Below are 16,660 nucleotides of genomic sequence, written 5' to 3'. Positions count from 1 at the left end.
ATGGAAACTGGAAAGTAATGTCCCTAAAGGCTCCCCCCTCCACAAACTACTTTTTTTGGATGTGTCCCTCCCTTTCCTCTTGTCAGTTACTTTCTTTGCTTCCTCCCCTTCACCCTTCACCCAGCTTCTCTCTCAAGCCTCTGATCATTCTTTTAAGATTTAGAAAATGCATTTCAACTTGGTACTATCAGACCTTTCTCTCAACCCCACACTGGGGGATTGGTCAGAATTCCTGGGTTCTCTCCATGGCTCCTTCACTCAGTAGCAGTTCCAATCTTGGACTTCCCCTAGAGCAGTGGTTCTCAACCTTCCTAATGCCGTGACCCTTTAATACAGTTCCTCATGTTGTGGTGACCCCCAACCATAAAATTATTTTCATTGCTACTTCATAACTGTAATTTTGCTACTGTTATGAATCGTAATGTAAATATCTGATATGCAGGATGTATTTTCATTGCTACAAATTGAACATAATTAAAGCATAGTGGTTAATCACAAAAACAATATGTAGTTATATATGTGTTTTCCGATGGTCTTAGGCGACCCCTGTGAAAGGGTCGTTCGACCCTCAAAGGGGTGCGACCCACAGGTTGAGAACCGCTGCCCTAGAGGGCCATTTAGCCTGTCATTTGCAGTGGCTTATGTCATCCATTAACCCTGAGTTCCCCCAGGGGTCCCCACCCCACCCTTGCACAGGATGGAGACTCCTAAGAGAGATCTTAGAGGTTTGTCACATGTAACTCTTGCCTCTTGGAGATTGATGACAGAGGGTAGAGTGAAGTGGAGCCTGCCCCGCTACCCTGACCCACTCCACCCCCGTCCCTAGCACCTTTCAGGAAGCTAGGTTGAAAACCTTGTTGGACAATCATCTGAGGCGGGGGATATAGCTTGGGAGGGGATTGGAACACACTCAACTATGCCTCAGATCCTTTGTTCTGCTCTTGAAAGGGAAACATTGCCCTCCCTCCTCCCTGGCCACACACACGTGCCTTTGTTCCCCTGAGTCAGGCGGCTGGGAACACAGTGTCCCTTCCAAGGAGCCTGACTTGCCTCCCCAGAGGCTGACCTCCTGGTCAGTGGGACAGGGATTTTTTGCTCAGGAGCCTCCAGCCTCAGGTCCTTTCCATAGAAGTTTTTCTGTCAGAGATTAAGAACTTGCCCAGAAACAGCTGCCTAGGAACTTACCTCAAATTATTCCATGGGATGCCTGTGTCCCAGTCTCTCCCTCTTATTCTAGTTGGTGATTAATATATTGTTAACATCACTATTAATAGCACCTAACATTTATCAAGTGCTTACCCTATGCCAAGCATTGTTCAAGTGCTTTACATGTATGAATTTATTCCATTCGCACGACAACACCCTGAAGTTGATACTGTTATTATCCCCATTTACAAATGGGGAAACTGAGGTACAGAGAGGTTAAGCAGCTTATGCAAGGTAGCACAGTTAGTAAGTGGCAAAGCCTGGGAGGATAGCCTCCACGCTCCCACTTTTAAACACCCGCACTGTACCAGTGTCAAGATGATCATTGACATTTATCCGGTGCTCACTGTGTGGCAGGCCTTTACCAACATCATCTCTGTGTTATTATCTCAAAATCTTATCATTATAGGACACAGATTTGGAAGAACTCAGTTAGCAGGAGGCAGAGTCTGTGAAACCAATTCTGTCTCACTCCAAAGCCTATGTTATCTCTAATTCTTCTTAAAAAACCGGCAAGGTAGGTGGTGTTATCTTCATTTTGTGGTTGTGAAAACTGAGGCTTAGTGAACAGTGACATGCTCAGGGCCTCATAGGCTAGTACCAGGAGGACCTGGGATTCAAACTCCAGGTGTGTGACTTCATACTTTACTGCCTTATTGTCTGATGATAATTGCTTTTATGTGCATGATAATACTTTCTAATTTACCAGACTTCTTTGTATACATCATTTTACAGTGAGGTAGGTTAGGTGGTCAGTCCCAGTTCAGGGCGGAAACTAAGGCATGGGTTTGTCCCACAGTAAATGGCAGAGCCAGATTTAGAATCCGAGGTCTGGCTTGTAAGGCAGGTGTTATCGATGTTGCCTAATTGCTCAGAAATGTCTTCGGAGTTTTTCATTTGTTAAATCAGCCAATACTGATGAATGCTTTATATGTGCTGAATGCTAGGGACACTGGATACTGCAGTGAGTGGCATGCCTCAATGGTATGTTTTTATGCTCCACACCTTGGGCCGGGCTGGTGTTCTTCTGCCATCAGGCTGTATACATTACTGATTTGACCTTTTAGTTCCTGGACATGCCAGGCAAGGTTTATTCTAGTTAGTATGTATTGATCACCTTCAACACACCCATAGATAACACTCAACTCCGATTTGAAACTTAGCTTGATATCTTGCTGGTGGCGTAACACCAGGCAAATCAGCTTCAAATTTTCATTCATAAATCTTAGAGAGTAATATCAACCTACCAGACAGAGTAAGCGAGGCTTAAACCAGAAAGTGAAACACAAAAGTGTTTTTTAGTAATAATAACAGTCTATGTTGACTGCTGGCTCTGTGCCAGGTGCTATGTTTATGCCCTTGACATAATCATCTTCTTTGGTCCTCACAACTGTTCTAATGTGACGATAGAGAATCCAGAGCTTCAAGAGGCTCTATAATGTGTCCACAGTAACACACCTTGTACATCTTGTACTCAGATAGATCTGGTGCCAAAGCCTACCCTAAAGCCACTGCGTCATAGCTTTTTTGCAGGCCCAGACTGGTTTATTTCATTTTGAGTATTTGGCACAAGGCCTGGGGTTGGGCAAGGACTCAGCAAGGGTGTGCTCAATGAACATGAAGGGTTGTTATTATTAGATGCAGGTTAGGCTACAAAAAACGTCTCCGTCTCTAAGGAAGCAAACTCATTTGAAGCAGTAGGAGTAGACCCAAAACCCTCGATGAATGGTTCCAGGCAAACTGTGCCAAATCTGTGGTGTAGACTCCAAAGCAGAAGAGGACAGACCCACTGGCTGTGTCCTACAGGTGCCCTGGACTCCTGCCAAACCAACCCGTTTCCACCATCAGCGACTCAGCTGATGACTCGGCTCAGAGGCCTCTACCCTCAGCCTGCGTCATCAGTGTGTACCCTCTCCCTCGCCAACTGCATCACCAACCCAGACCCTCTTCTGTGCCAGTTGTGGAATGTCAGAAAGGGGGAAGGTCGCTAGGGACTTGAATAATAGTTTTCTCAGCAGTGTGGCTTTGTGTAATTCACAGAGTCCTCAGTGTCCTCATCTATAAAATGAAGATAATAGCAATAATCTCTTTCTCATAGGCTGCTGTGTTCCTTCTGCCTACATTACTCTCCCCCTAGCTCTAATTAAGGCTGTGTTCTTATCATTTAGGTCTCAACTCAAATACCAGCTCTTCAGAGGCTGCCCATGTTTACATGTTTACTGTCTTATCTCCTCCAGTAAAACCTAAACTCCCAGAGTGTAGGGGCTTTGTCTCATTTTTACCCTTATCCCCAGCATCTAGCAGAGTGCTTGACACATAGGAGACACTCAACAAATATTTGTTGAATGAGTGAGTGACTCTGTAGCCCACCCAGCACAGTGCCTGCCATGCAGTATAGTAAGCTCAATCAATGTAAGGCATCATTATTATCTGTTAAGAAGATGTGGGCTATGAAGACTGCCAGTAGTAGGTGAAAAGAATGTGGCAAGGGTGGGCTCAATAGGTGAGAACCACCCAGACAGGTCTGGAAGGCGGATTGTGTATGAAGCATTTGGGAGACAGCGAGGAGACAGACTGGCTGAGAAGGATGTGGATTGTCAGTGCACCTGGTCATGAAAAAGGGAGCGGTGACTGATGGAGGCCTCTGGGAAGAGGGATGGGGATGGTTGATGGTAGAGGGGGACCCAGTGGGGAGAGGCACATCACCAGAGGGTTGCAACTAGGTCTCCAGTAACCCCTGCGAAAGAGAATCTCTTCCCCGCCGGGGCTCAGCAGACAGGCACCTGCGACCTGCAGATCAGGTAGGCTGCCCTGGTTGTTATTTTGGGGCTCTGGGCCAGGTGCAGATTCAAAAGCTTGATTGAAGCCTTTTGGCAATTCTGGTCTCAGCCGGGTAAACATCACCTGTCTCTTGCCACCTGTGGCAACAATGCCAGGAAGGTACCCTGGGCGGCCCAAAGGGGGCCAGCTTTCTTGTTGTCCTAATAGAGCAAGAAATAGCCCCCAAGAGAGGCCACTCCTTCCCTGCCTCATGGCTCCCTTCTGAAGAGTTCAGGTGGCAATAAGATGCCTCCTGCCCAACAGCAACCTCCCCCCTTCTGGGGTTTTGGCCTGTGGAAGTCTGGGGCGGGGCATTGGGAGCCGTTGACAGCTGGGCCCAGCTGGGGGGAGGGGTCCACTTGGGAGCAGGTGCAGATTTCGGGGAGGGTGGGGCCTGAAGGGAAGTAGGGATCTTGGTAGGCTGAAAAATTTCCCTCCCCAACCCCCAGCCACAGCTGGCTTCTCCAGGAACCTGATGACCTAGTTACAATGCTTAGAAGTTGTTAGCTTAGCTTGCAGTTCAGAGTTGTGCCAGTCTCTCCTTTGTGAGGCTACTTGGGTCCAAAAGGTGCCCTGACATTCCCCCAAAGGAGTTCCATGTGAAGGACGTGCACCATATCACATGTATAGGCTTCTTGCCCAAGAGAGTAAAGAACCAATCAGGCTTCTTCCTTAGTATGGCCCCCCACCCCATCCCAGGGAGGAAAGACTATTCTGCAACAGCTCCCCTTCTGTCTCTCCCTCAGAGCTTGGTAGATGGCAACTAGAGGTCACAGACTTCTTCCCTGGAGGTTCTGCAGAATGGGAGACACTCCTATTGCCCTAGGGATAGCTTGAGCATACCTAACAATTTCCACCTTAACCTTTTCATCTCAGTGGAGTGAGGAAGAATCTTGGGGGCTCTGGAGGCACCAGCCCTCCAAGCAGCAGCTGCTCCTGGTATTCCTGATGCCTACCTCTCCATGGTCTCCCTGGGAGAAATCCCTCACTGTTAAGAGTCGGGTACAAAATTGGACAACCAATGCTGAATCCTGCTTTCTCTATGGTTATCCTTGGGCAAATTACTTAATCTCCCCCAGCCTTAGTTTCCTCATCTATCAAAAAGGGGATAGCCCTGACCGGTTTGGCTCAGTGGATAGAGAGTCGGCCTATGGACTCAAGGGTCCCAGGTTCGATTCTGGTCAAGGGCATGTACCTTGGTTGCAGGCACATACCCAGTGGGGAGTGTGCAGGAGGCAGCTGATTGATGTTTCTCTTTCATCGATATTTCTGACTCTCTATCCCTCTCCCCTCCTCTCTGTAAAAAATCAATAAAATATATTTTTTTAAAAAGGGGGGGATAATAATACATAATGCTTTTTTTTGAAAGATTTTTATAAGCATGAGAATAACTTGTAAGATACATGAAGCATTTAACATGTAGGCTGGCATATAATAATTACTACTCAGTATGGTCCTACTATCATATTGCCTTCACAGGTGATCAAGTTGCTGTCATTGCTATTAGAGCTACTCTTTTTTTAAAAAATATATTTTATTGATTTTTTACAGAGAGGAAGGGAGAGAGACACAGAGTTAGAAACATAGATGGGAGAGAAACATCGATCAGCCGCCTCCTGCACATCTCCTACTGGGGATGTGCCCGCAACCAAGGTACATGCCCTTGACCGGAATCAAACCTGGGACCCTTTAGTCCGCAGGCCGACGTTCTATCCACTGAGCCAAACCGGTTTCGGCTAGAGCTACTCTTTAAGAGCAAACTGGCTGGGTAGCTCAGCTGATTAGAGCATCAACCAGATGCCATAAGGTTGTGTGTTAAATCCCCAGGCAGGGCACATGCAAAAATCAACCAATGAGTGCATAAATATGTGGAATAATAAACCAATTTCTCTCTCTCTCTCTCTCTCTGTCTCTCTCTCTCTCTCTCTCTTGCTCTTTCAAATAAGTAAATAATTTTTTTTTTAAAGCAAACTTTTAGGCTGATAAAGTATGTGGATTATCTTTTGAACTAAGAGCTTGGAGATCTTAAGATTCCTGAAGCTCAGGTCGGACTCAACCTTGTCCCCCTACCTCCTCTACAAGGTCCCCAAGTCATGTTTTGTACACTGTAGGGTTTGGCCAGTGTTGCAGAATAGGCATTTGGCAATGGGGCAGCGTATTTCCTTTTATCTTTGCCAAATACCTTCAATAAACAGGGAACTCTTCCTCTACTTTATCCACTGCTATATCTCTAGATCCTGCCACAGAACCTGGAATATAGGAGGTGCTCAATCATATTAGTTGACTGAGTGGACTGAGTATTTAAAGTGTGTAGGAGCATGCTTAGCACACAGTAGGTGCTTGGCATGTGTTTGATTGAACAGGTGTTTTGGAGACTCAGGAGTTTTTCCAGGATGGCCCCAGTCCTTGTTTACTGTGCAGCCCTAAGTCTCTTGCCCAAAGTCTGCCTGTTGCCTCTTCTGTTGAAGAAAGATAACACCCAACTTGCCTCCCTCATGGGCGAGCTGTGAAGCCCAAGGAGATGATAGATGAAAAAGCACTTTGAGAACTATAAATGTTTGGTCCTATTGCTGATTCTTGACTGAGATCATAGCCATAGCTCTGTCATTCATTCAACCAAAAAGCTTCTTTTTTTTTTTTAATCCTCACCCAAGGATATTTTTCCATTGATTTTTTTTTTAGAGAGTGGAAGAGAGAGGGAGAGACAGAGAGAAATATTGATGTGAGAGAAGCAATCGATTGGTTGCTTCCTGTACGCACCCTGACCAGGGCCCGGGGTGGAGAGGAACCTGCAACTGAGGTACCTGCCCTTGATCAGAATCAAACCCAGGACCCTTTGGTCTGCAGGCCAATGCCCTATCCACTGAGCCAAACTGGCTAGGGCCAACAAGCATTTTTTTGAATGGAAGTAATATCCTAGCTTTCTCACTTATCTGGCTTCATGAGTTTGGACAAGTAACTTCTCTAAGCCTGGACATCTATAAATGGGAAACAGTATTTATTTCACAGGATTGTTGGAAGAAAGACTAAGCAAGGTGCTCTGAGCTTATTAAGGATGGAAACTCTCACTTACAGTTATCAACTACTATTAAGCCTAGCATTTGGTGGGGCTAAGTGTTTAGTGACTGAGTTAACTAACATTCATAACGATGAATGGTGTGTGCATAGTGCCTGATGTAGAGTAAAAGCTTACCAAATGCTGGGTCTTTCCTTTTCATCTCATGATAAAATTTGGTCATTCATTGAATCAGCCATCAGTTGCCTTCTGTGGGCAGATTACCAGGCAAGGCCAGGCTTCTGAGTGTGACTCAAATGGGAAGTAGAGATGAACATTAATTTCTAACCCCTGGATGTTCTTGTCCATCTAGGGTATACTGCTGAGTGAGAGACCTAACCTGGCCCGGATCAGTGCTGCTTAAACAAAATGGGGGCACAGCAGGCCTCACCCTGCACTTACCTCTGATTCAGAACAAGAACACCCACCCCTTGTCCTACCTGCTCTCACTTTGCTACTCAGGGAGAAGATTTTTCCCTTTGCTCAAAGTACTCACATTCATATGGAACCCTAGGGGTTACTATATCAAGGAAGTCCCCAGGGAATCACTCAGAAATGGCCCTTTGGGGCAGGGTCCAGGGAGGGGGCCCAAGCCTAAGACTCGGGGTCTCCTGGGACTAGGTCAAGCAGCAGGTGCAGGTATGAGGCTGGTGGCTAAGTAATGAAACTGAGAGATAGGTAGGGCCAGACAAGAAGTCAACCCTGAGGAAACAACCTGCCTATCCATGCAGCTGTCTGGGCACCTGGGGCAGTTTCTGAGTCTGATTTACTTGGTTGTGGTTCCAAATTAGTACTCCAAATCTCGGTGATGGGAAGCCATGGAACTCCAGAGCAAAGCCTGTGGTTGGCACCCAGGTCAGTATATTTAGTACGTTTGAACTCTTCTCAGACTCTGTCAGGGTAAAAGGCCTCTCCTCTGGGCTCCACAGCACCTACTATTGGAAGATTCAGGGGCAATGGAATAATAACCATATCTCCGTCTGCTGAATTCTGAGCTCAGTGAAGTCAAGAAACCCATTGTAATCAGCTTGCATCCCCAGAGACGAACTTCGTACGCACAGTACTCATTAATATTTGCTTAATGGCTGAGAATATTCCCTCTCTTCATGAATCAATCAGTAGCTCTTTATCGACCATTTCCTATAGGCTAGATTTGAGCTAAATCCTGGGAGGAATGTGAAGTACAGCTATGTCTCTGTAACCGGAAGATTGGGTGTGTTTTGCGGGGGAGGGGAGGAAAGCATTCCAGAGCACTGTGTCATTGGCAGAAACTTCCACACTGGGAGGCAGAGACAATACAGGTGGCTTAGGGATGTTTTCCAAACTGGGATTCCCACCCCTCCCTGATTGGGCCACTCCCTCCATCACTTGCAGAACCAGGTGACTCACATTCCCTAATCCTGCCCAGAGTAGAAACTACTCCTTGGCTCCCTCTCGTGAAGAGCTGTATGGTCTTTCTTGCTCAGGCACCCAGTTCAAGGGAGCGTCGATTGACAGAGAAAAAGAAGTTTGGAACGGGGAAAGAATCTTTAAAAATCACTTCTACCCCAATACTGCAGCCAAAGTGATCTTTTAAAAACCAAGTTCAGAGCTTATCACAACTTGCTTACTATCCTCCACCCACTTGGAATAAAACCCAGAGTTCTTACCAAAGCCTCTCAGGCCTGCATGATCTGATACTGGCAGCCTCTTCATCCTCCATCCCTCTACCCCTCAGTTTCTGCACTCAAGCCTCAGGGATCTGCTGTTTCTGGTTCCTGGCATACTTCTCCTTGCCTGAGGGACTTTGTAGTTGCTGTTCCTCTGCCAGGAATGCTCTGCCTTTGGTGTTTGCCTTGTTGGTTCTTTTAGTTGACTTAGCTCACAGGTCACTTCCTCTAAGAGGTTCTCTTTGGCCTTTGGTCTGAAGTAGCTGCACTTCTTCTAAGTCACTCTTTAGTCTTTAACCTTCTTGTATTTTTGTCATAGCACTACCTCTATCTAAAATTTTCTTTTTGTTTAATTGTTTTTTGTTTGTCTCTTCTACTAGAATATACACTTCATGATATTAAGGACTTTAGTTTGTTCAGAATTTCATCTTTAATGCCTAGAACTGTTCCTTGCAGATAGTAAACATTCAGTGAATAATTTTGGAATGAATAAATGAACAAACAAACAAATCTAAGACATTGTTTTCATTTACACATGAGAAAACTGAGGCCCAGAGAAGAGAAGCTAATAAGAATTGACAGTGTTTTTTTCGCCCTATTTTTGAATGCTCACTAAGTGCCAAGCACTATACTGAACGATTTACATGTGTTATTTTTGTCATTTATCTTTAATTGTTATAGAGTCATTTGGGAAATAATTTTTGTACACCATTGTAACATTTTAAAGAAAACTGGACCAACTGTTATTTTTTTATTGGAACCTCACTCTGTTTTACAAAGAGTTGGAGGCAACTTAGAAAAGTTCCAGAACGATAGAATAAACCAAAGTATAGAACCAAAAGGATAAAATATCTAGGGGGAGTCAAGTGAAAGGAGAGTATGGTAAGACTACAGGAACCAGAACTAAGATTAGTTCACAGAAATGGATGCCACATAAGTCCCTTTGAACTGAGCAAAGTCTTTCTACTATTCTTTATAACTGATAACTAAATTATGCCCAGATTCTTGAAAGTGATGGTTTTTCAAAACCCCAGTCACACACATGACCTGGGGATTGTCCCAGGCTGCATGTGATAGTGTCAGATTTGTTGGCTCCCATACTGCCTCATCAGCTGGCTCCTGGACTGAGACAGTATGACCTCCTCTTCCTCCTTGTCTACCAAAGGGGCCAGTCCAGCAGGGAGGAGCCTGGCCCTCTCTCCAACCCTCTCTGAACCCAGCCAACTTTTTTCAAGGAGGGCCTTTTTCTCTGAAGATTTATTAACTGAGAGATCAACATTGAAGATCCAGTTCTGCTCTCAAGGCACTTCCAATTGAATTAGAAAAGACAATACACATGAAAAGAGAATTTGTGGCCGTAACAGGTTTGGCTCAGTGGATAGAGCGTTGGCCTGTGGACTGAAAGGTCCCAGGTTCAATTCCTGTCAAGGGCATGTACCTTGGTTGCAGGCACATCCCCAGTAGGTGGTGTGCAGGAGGCAGCTGATTGATGTTTCTCTCTATCCCTCTCCCTTCCTCTCTGTAAAAAAATCAATAAAATATATATATATATAAAAAGAGATTTTGTGAAAGGTAACAATAAATGCTAAATGCCAAATAAAGAGAAGTATTTAATAGAAGAGGTGAGATTTGTGCTGGGACTTCATCACAGGGACAGGGTAAAGAGGGGCCGGTGATCCCAGCAAGCTAGGGGAGGGGAGGTCTGCAAGAGCTAAGAAGTGCAGGCTGGGATGGACTCTCAAGAAGAAACCCATAAGCAGTGGCAGGTCAGTATGAAGTACGTGTGGAAGGGTCTCTCTTATTAGGTGATAAAGCCAGAAAAGTCAGCTGAAGCCAGATTTGTGGGAGCCTCGAATGCCAGGGAAAGATTCCAAGACCTTCGTTGGGAGTCCTGGTATCCCAATAGATGAGTCATTGCCAGGTATAGATGCCCATCCTGGCCACCTGTCGATCCACTGATTCCCAGATAGCAGTGCCAGCACCTGAAATGGGAGCCAGGACCTTGAACTGACAGTGAGCAGAGGAGTAAGTATGGGGGCCATTGTCAGTTTAGCCTTTGGCCATCTCATGTGCATTCATTTGGTGATTTAGCAGATGCTTATTGAGCACCAGCTACAGTTGATCCTTGAACAATGCAGGGGATTAGGGGCGCTGACCCCCTTCCAGTAGAAAATCCATGTATAACTTAAGTTGGCCCTCCATGTACATGGATTCTCAACCGCTGATTGCACTACATGCCAGGTCCTGTGCTAAGTGTCAGGGGTGCTGTGATGAATAAGACAATTAAGGACACTACTTTCATAGAACTCTTATATTACTGGGGGAGACAGCTAGCCTGAGAAACAAACAAATAAGATGATGTTAGCTAGAAGGTTAAATGATGTAAAGAAAATGAAACAGTGATGGAGTGTCTAGGGAAGCAACTTTATACAGGGAGGTCAAGGAACGCCTCTCTGAGGAGATGACATTTGACCTGAGAGTAGATTAAGGAGAAAGAGCCAGCCTGGGAAGATTTGAAGCAAAGATTTTACAAACAGAAAAGCAAGGCAAGACTGAACTTGGCTCATCTGAGCTTTAGACCCACACAGATACTCACCTGATGCTCTGTGGGCCCAGTCTGGGCCTTTGTGTCACGGATGAAGATGACCTTTCACGCCTCCCTCACAGAGATCCAAAGGGAATAATGATGACTAGCATTTACTGAGCACATTTCCCATGTCAGGCACTCTATATGAATTTTCTCATTTAATTCTCCCACCCGGTCTATATGGTATGTGGTCTCTTGGCCCCAGTTTCTTTTCCAATGAAGAAATAGGTTCAGAGAGATGAAGTTCCATGCCCAGGGTCCATGGTAGAATCTGGATTCAGACCCAGATTGGTCTGGCTCCAAACCTATGCTTTTTCCACAGCTCCACCCTCGGAATAAATGAAGCATTGTTAGCTCAGGACATGCTGAAAGCTACTTAGCTAAAGGAGAGTTGGGAACACATTTTGGAATGTGAGCCTTAAAGGACACCTACCGTCCTCCCAACTGAGGACTTTTGGCTGGTTGCAGGAGGGTACTCCAGCCTGGGATTGCTGTTGGCCTTGCCAGAGGCATGTTTGGACTTAGCCAGCTGAGTATCCCCGTTTCCTGCTTTTCCCATCTCAGCTGCTGGTCAGGAGGTTTGGGAAGGTGACATCATCTAGCTGAATCAGCTGCTGCTTCAGACACATTAACGGGAACTGAAAGTCATTGCCCCTTCCTTCCCATTCTGCACATCTCTTTGGAACAAGGCTGGGGTGCGGTGTTTCACCTCTCCACAGGGTCTTGCTCTTAAAGAGCTAGAAGGTGCATTTTCCTGGAGAAAGCTGTCCTCAAGACTTCTTGAGCTTAGGGGACAGAGTACCCTTGAGGAATAGGTGGGTTTACAGGAGGGCCCCCATCCCTCTCCTCCACCTCAGCGAGAACTCCTCATCCTTCTGATCTCATTTGCCTTAAGTTCAAGGCTCAGGCCCAACACTGTAGAATGGGCAAACAAAACGTTATTTGTGGACTTTGATGCTAAGGCAACGGTTCTCAACCTGTGGGTCGCGACCCCCTTGGCGGTTGAATGACCCTTTCACGGGGATTGCCTAAGACCATCCTGCATATTGTAAGGTATTTACATTACAATTCATAACAGCAACATTACAGTTATGAATTAGCAACGAAAATAATTTTATGGTTGGGTCACAACATGAGGAACTGTATTTAAAGGGCCAGAAGGTTGAGAACCACTGTGTTAAGGCATTTAAAGTGGTCAAGAGGACAAAAAGACAGATTGCAGAGCAGAGCAGCCACCACACTATGATCTAGTGAATATCCCCATTGACCCAATGACTGAAAAGAAAAAAAAAGTGAAATATATTAAAGAAGGAAAAGAAAGAAAGAAAATCAAAAGAAGTAATAAAAAGATGGCTCAGTGCCAGGTGAGTTGGACAGCAGACAGCTTATTTGCTCTGTGATTTTGCTTCTCTCAGCTCCACTGTTCATGTGAAGAATGGATGTTATCAGGATATGTGGCTCCTTAGGTTATTGGAATATTACACAATATATCCAGCACCCGAGGAATACTCAGTGAATGTTGGCCCTGTAGATAGGTTCTCAAAAGAGGGGACAGCCCATTGGGGAAGTTGGGGAAGGCTTCCTGGAAAAGGTGAACTTGGAACTGGGTTTTGGAGCCTGGATAGGCTATGGATGGATGCTGGCTGGAAGCAGCCTATTCAAGTGTGAAGAGGACAGACTTTGGATGCTGACATTCTGCTGTGTGATCTTTGATAAATGACTCTACAGCTCAGAGCCTCGCCGGTTTTCTTCTCTGTAAAGTGTGGCTATTGCTAGGACCCACCTCACAGGACTATTGAGGGAGTTATTGAGATGCTATATTGACAATGGAAACTGCTGAGTAAAGTCCTCAGTATGTACCATTGCTATTTCTTATTTGTCAGGGGAACTAGCCCAGTCCTTGCCCCCCTCAAATTCACACAGCAACCAGTGATCCTTCTAAAATAGAAGTCAGACCCTGTCATTCTTCAGTTCAAAACCCTCCAGTGACTCTTTATTCATGAGAATAAAACTAAAGTGAATACAGTGCAGGGACAGGAGGAGGACAGTTCCCTAAAAATTAGTGCCCTGGGCTCATTTCTTCTCAGAAGCAGCCCTGCTCCAGCTCCACGTCCCTGTGTGTGTATCTGTGTGTGTGTGTGTGTGTGCGTGCGCGCGCGCGCCTATGCAGGCACAAGTGGATGACTCAGTGATGATGGCATATGTATACACCCAGGACAGTTCATAATAGTAAAGGACATTGACTACACTGCCTTGCAGCTACCGAAGGTCATGAGTGCTGTGAAAGCTAAGGCAGATCTTCCCCTTTGAATCTGAGTCATTTCCTGAGAGAGACGTTGGTCATTCATTCATTTGTTCATTAACAAATACTGAATGCCTGCCATGTGTTAGGCACTGAGCTATAGGTTGGGCATAAAGTGTGAACAAACCAAAGTCCCTGTTTTCACTGTGCAAGCAAGGGCGGAGCCAAGAGACCAGTGAGCAGCCTGGCAGGTGATGGTGGTTTGTATGAGGGTGGAGGTGTGGTAGAAGTAGTGAGCAGTGAGCAGAACTTTGATATAATTTGAAGGTCAGGCCAACTGGACTTGCTGATGATTGGATAAGGGGTGTGAGATAGAAAAAAAGAGAGGAGTCCAGGTTTTTGGCTTGAACAACTGGAAGGAGCTTGCTGCCATTTAATGAGAAGGGGAAGATGTTATGGCCAGTCATGGTTTCCTGAGAGGGCTGTGAAGTCGACTGCCTGCATGCAGGCCTGCTTTACTTTGGGTATGATTTGAACTTTATCAAGCCTCAATTTACTCAAATGTAAACCTATTCTCTAGACTATAGGCAGTTGGGTGCTGAAAATTAAATGGGGGTAATTTGTGTGAAGGACTTAGGATGTAGTGCCAAGCATATAGTAAAAGAGAGTTAGCCCTGATCATTATTGTGGAAAGCTGGGAATCCCATGACCAAGCAGGCAGCAAGTCCCACCCCCACCTCAACCACTCCTTCAAGGATCCCACCCTCCAAGATACAGCTCAGACACCATCTGTCCAGCAGAGAAAAGCCACAGGGAGACAGCTTTTGGGGGACATTAAATAGATGAGCTCTTCCCAGGAAACCTAATCTCATTCTCAGCAGGTGCTAATCCCAGCAGCCTCCCTTGGTATCTGAGCCCAGCCCACCCAGTTCCTTCCCCACCCCCACCCCCACCCTGAGTCCCAGACCCTCTTCCCCGTCTCACCAGCTCCACGCTGCCACCAGGACACTTCCTTACCAGATGGAGGGGCTCTGAAAAGAGGAGGCCACCATCCATCTGACTGGCCCCAGTCCCTCACATGTATCAGGTCACCAAGGGCTTCAGGTGCCACCTGTCTATAGCCTTCTCCCCTACACCCCCCTCCCTGCCCAGGTGCCAGTTCCTGGGCGTGGTGCTTGATCCTGGCAGATCCTGGCTGAAGCCAGCTGGAGCCAGGGACTCCCACTGTGCCCCAGCTGCCGCCTGCCCTCCCATCCACAGGCAGAGGAACAAGCTTAACCCTTTGGACACCATACATGTAGCCAGAGTTTGTGGTTGCATTTCTAACTGAGTATTGCATGAGTATTGCACTGTTCCAGCACACTTAAAAAAAAAAATAAAAAAGAAATTTATCATATATATAATAGGGAATATCTAATGCATACGTAAAGTTTCAAAAATAGGAAAAGGATCACCGGTAAATTCAATACCCAGTTTTAAAAAATCAAACATTTATAAATACCTTAGAGCCCCCTGGGTGTCCCTCTCCAATCACAGCCAACCCTACCTATTCTCCTGAGATTTGTGTTTATCATATCTTTGCCTTTTTCAAAAAAATAATTTTGCACCCCAGCTGGTTTGGCTCAGTGGATAGAGCGATGGCCTGCGGACTGAAGGGTCCTGGGTTCAATTCCAGTCAAGGGCACATGGGAGGGTTGCGGGCTCCATCCCCAGTAGGGGCGTGCAGGAGGCAGCCAATCAGTGATTCTCTCTCATTATTGATGTTGCTATCTGTCTCTCCCTCTCCTTTCCTCTCTGAAATAAACTTTAAAAATAAATTTAAAAAATAGTTTATATATATATATATATTTTGCATGCTTTTAAACTTCATTAAGGGTTATACTTTGTGTATACATTGCAGTTTGCTTTTTTCATTCAACATTGTGAGATCCATTGATGTTTTGTGTACACCTGTAGTTCATTCATTTTCATATCCCTTTGAATGATGTGTCTCAAGTTGTGTATCCATTCTACTATCAGTGGTTATTTGGGTCCTTCCCCTGTTTTCGATACTTCAAACAATGTGGTTTTGAACATTTTGCTGGTGTCTCCTGCACATGCACATGTTTAAGGGTTTCTCCAGGGCAGTGGTTTCAAAGACTTTAGCTAACCATTAGAATTACCCAGAGGGCTTGTTAAACCACGCTTTGCTGGGCTCCACCCCCACGGTGTTAGATTCTGTATGTCTGGGTTGAGGCCCTGAGAGTTTGCGTTTATAGCGAGTTCCCAGGTGATGCTGTTGCAGGTCCTGGGACCACACTTTGCGAGTCATTGCTGTAAGGTATATACCCAGGAGTCACACATTGCTTGACGAAAGGTAATGCTTGATTGTTTTCCTATGTGTTTTTAAGAATATGTGCTGCCACCAGCAGCAAATGAGTTTTCATTGCTTTATATCTTTAATACTTGATATGGTCAGACTTTAAGTTTTTTATAGAGCTGGTGGGTGTGAGATGGTATCTTGTTTTAGTTTTGCATTTCTCAAGAGTACAAATGGGATTGAGAATCTTTTCTTACACCTATTGACCATTCATGTTTCCTCTTTTGTAAAATACCTGTTCAAGTCTTTGCTCTGTTTTCTTTTGATTATTTTTTTTCTGATGAATTTGTAGGAATTCTTTATGTATTCTGAATACTGATCTTTTGTCTACACGTTACAAATATAGGCTCTCAGTTTGTAGTTTGTCTTTTCCCTTTTTATGTAGTAGTGTCTTTTGATGACTAGAATGTCTTAATTTTAATGTACTTGAGTCTTGTCTTCTATGATTCACACCTTTTACATTTTGTTGAAGAAATCCTTTCTTACCCTGTGATCCTAAATACATTTGTTTATATTTTCTTCTAAAAGTTTTAGAGTTTTGTCTTTCACATTTAAGTTTTTAATAGATCTGGAATTGACTCTCATGTTACCTTAGTATTTTTCTTGGTGGAATAAACTTTATTTCAGTAGGTTTTAAATGTCTACACATCTGAATTATTTATAACTTGAGTTGTACCTAGAGCTTATTATATATACCACATTAATATTTCATATTGAACAAAGGTGCCCTCTTTGGGAAAGA

At 45.0% G+C, this 16,660-nt stretch overlaps 1 protein-coding gene across 6 annotated transcripts in view; it reads left to right on the top strand.

The window, feature by feature from the left end:
* Positions 1–16,660, top strand: part of BCL2L1 (BCL2 like 1) — a 48,150-nt gene that overhangs the window by 9,563 nt on the left and 21,927 nt on the right. The window contains exon 4 of one of the 6 annotated variants that reach the window (XR_001514584.1): positions 1,616–1,723. The exons of 4 other annotated variants lie outside the window; for them this stretch is intronic. Coding sequence is in view for 1 of the 2 variants with exons in the window: in XM_015566635.1 (XP_015422121.1) it covers positions 1,616–1,642 (27 nt within the window). In the remaining variant the exon portion in view is untranslated. Of the gene's footprint in view, positions 1–1,615; positions 1,724–16,660 lie in introns of those variants that run through there. One more of the 6 variants, XM_015566635.1, reaches the window with a different exon arrangement.

This window comes from Myotis davidii, unplaced genomic scaffold (assembly GCF_000327345.1).
Source record: "Myotis davidii unplaced genomic scaffold, ASM32734v1 scaffold562, whole genome shotgun sequence".
NCBI classification, from domain to species: domain Eukaryota; kingdom Metazoa; phylum Chordata; class Mammalia; order Chiroptera; family Vespertilionidae; genus Myotis; species Myotis davidii.
The sequence above is the reverse complement of the archived record's forward strand: the minus strand, read 5'-3'. Positions and strand labels throughout refer to the sequence as shown.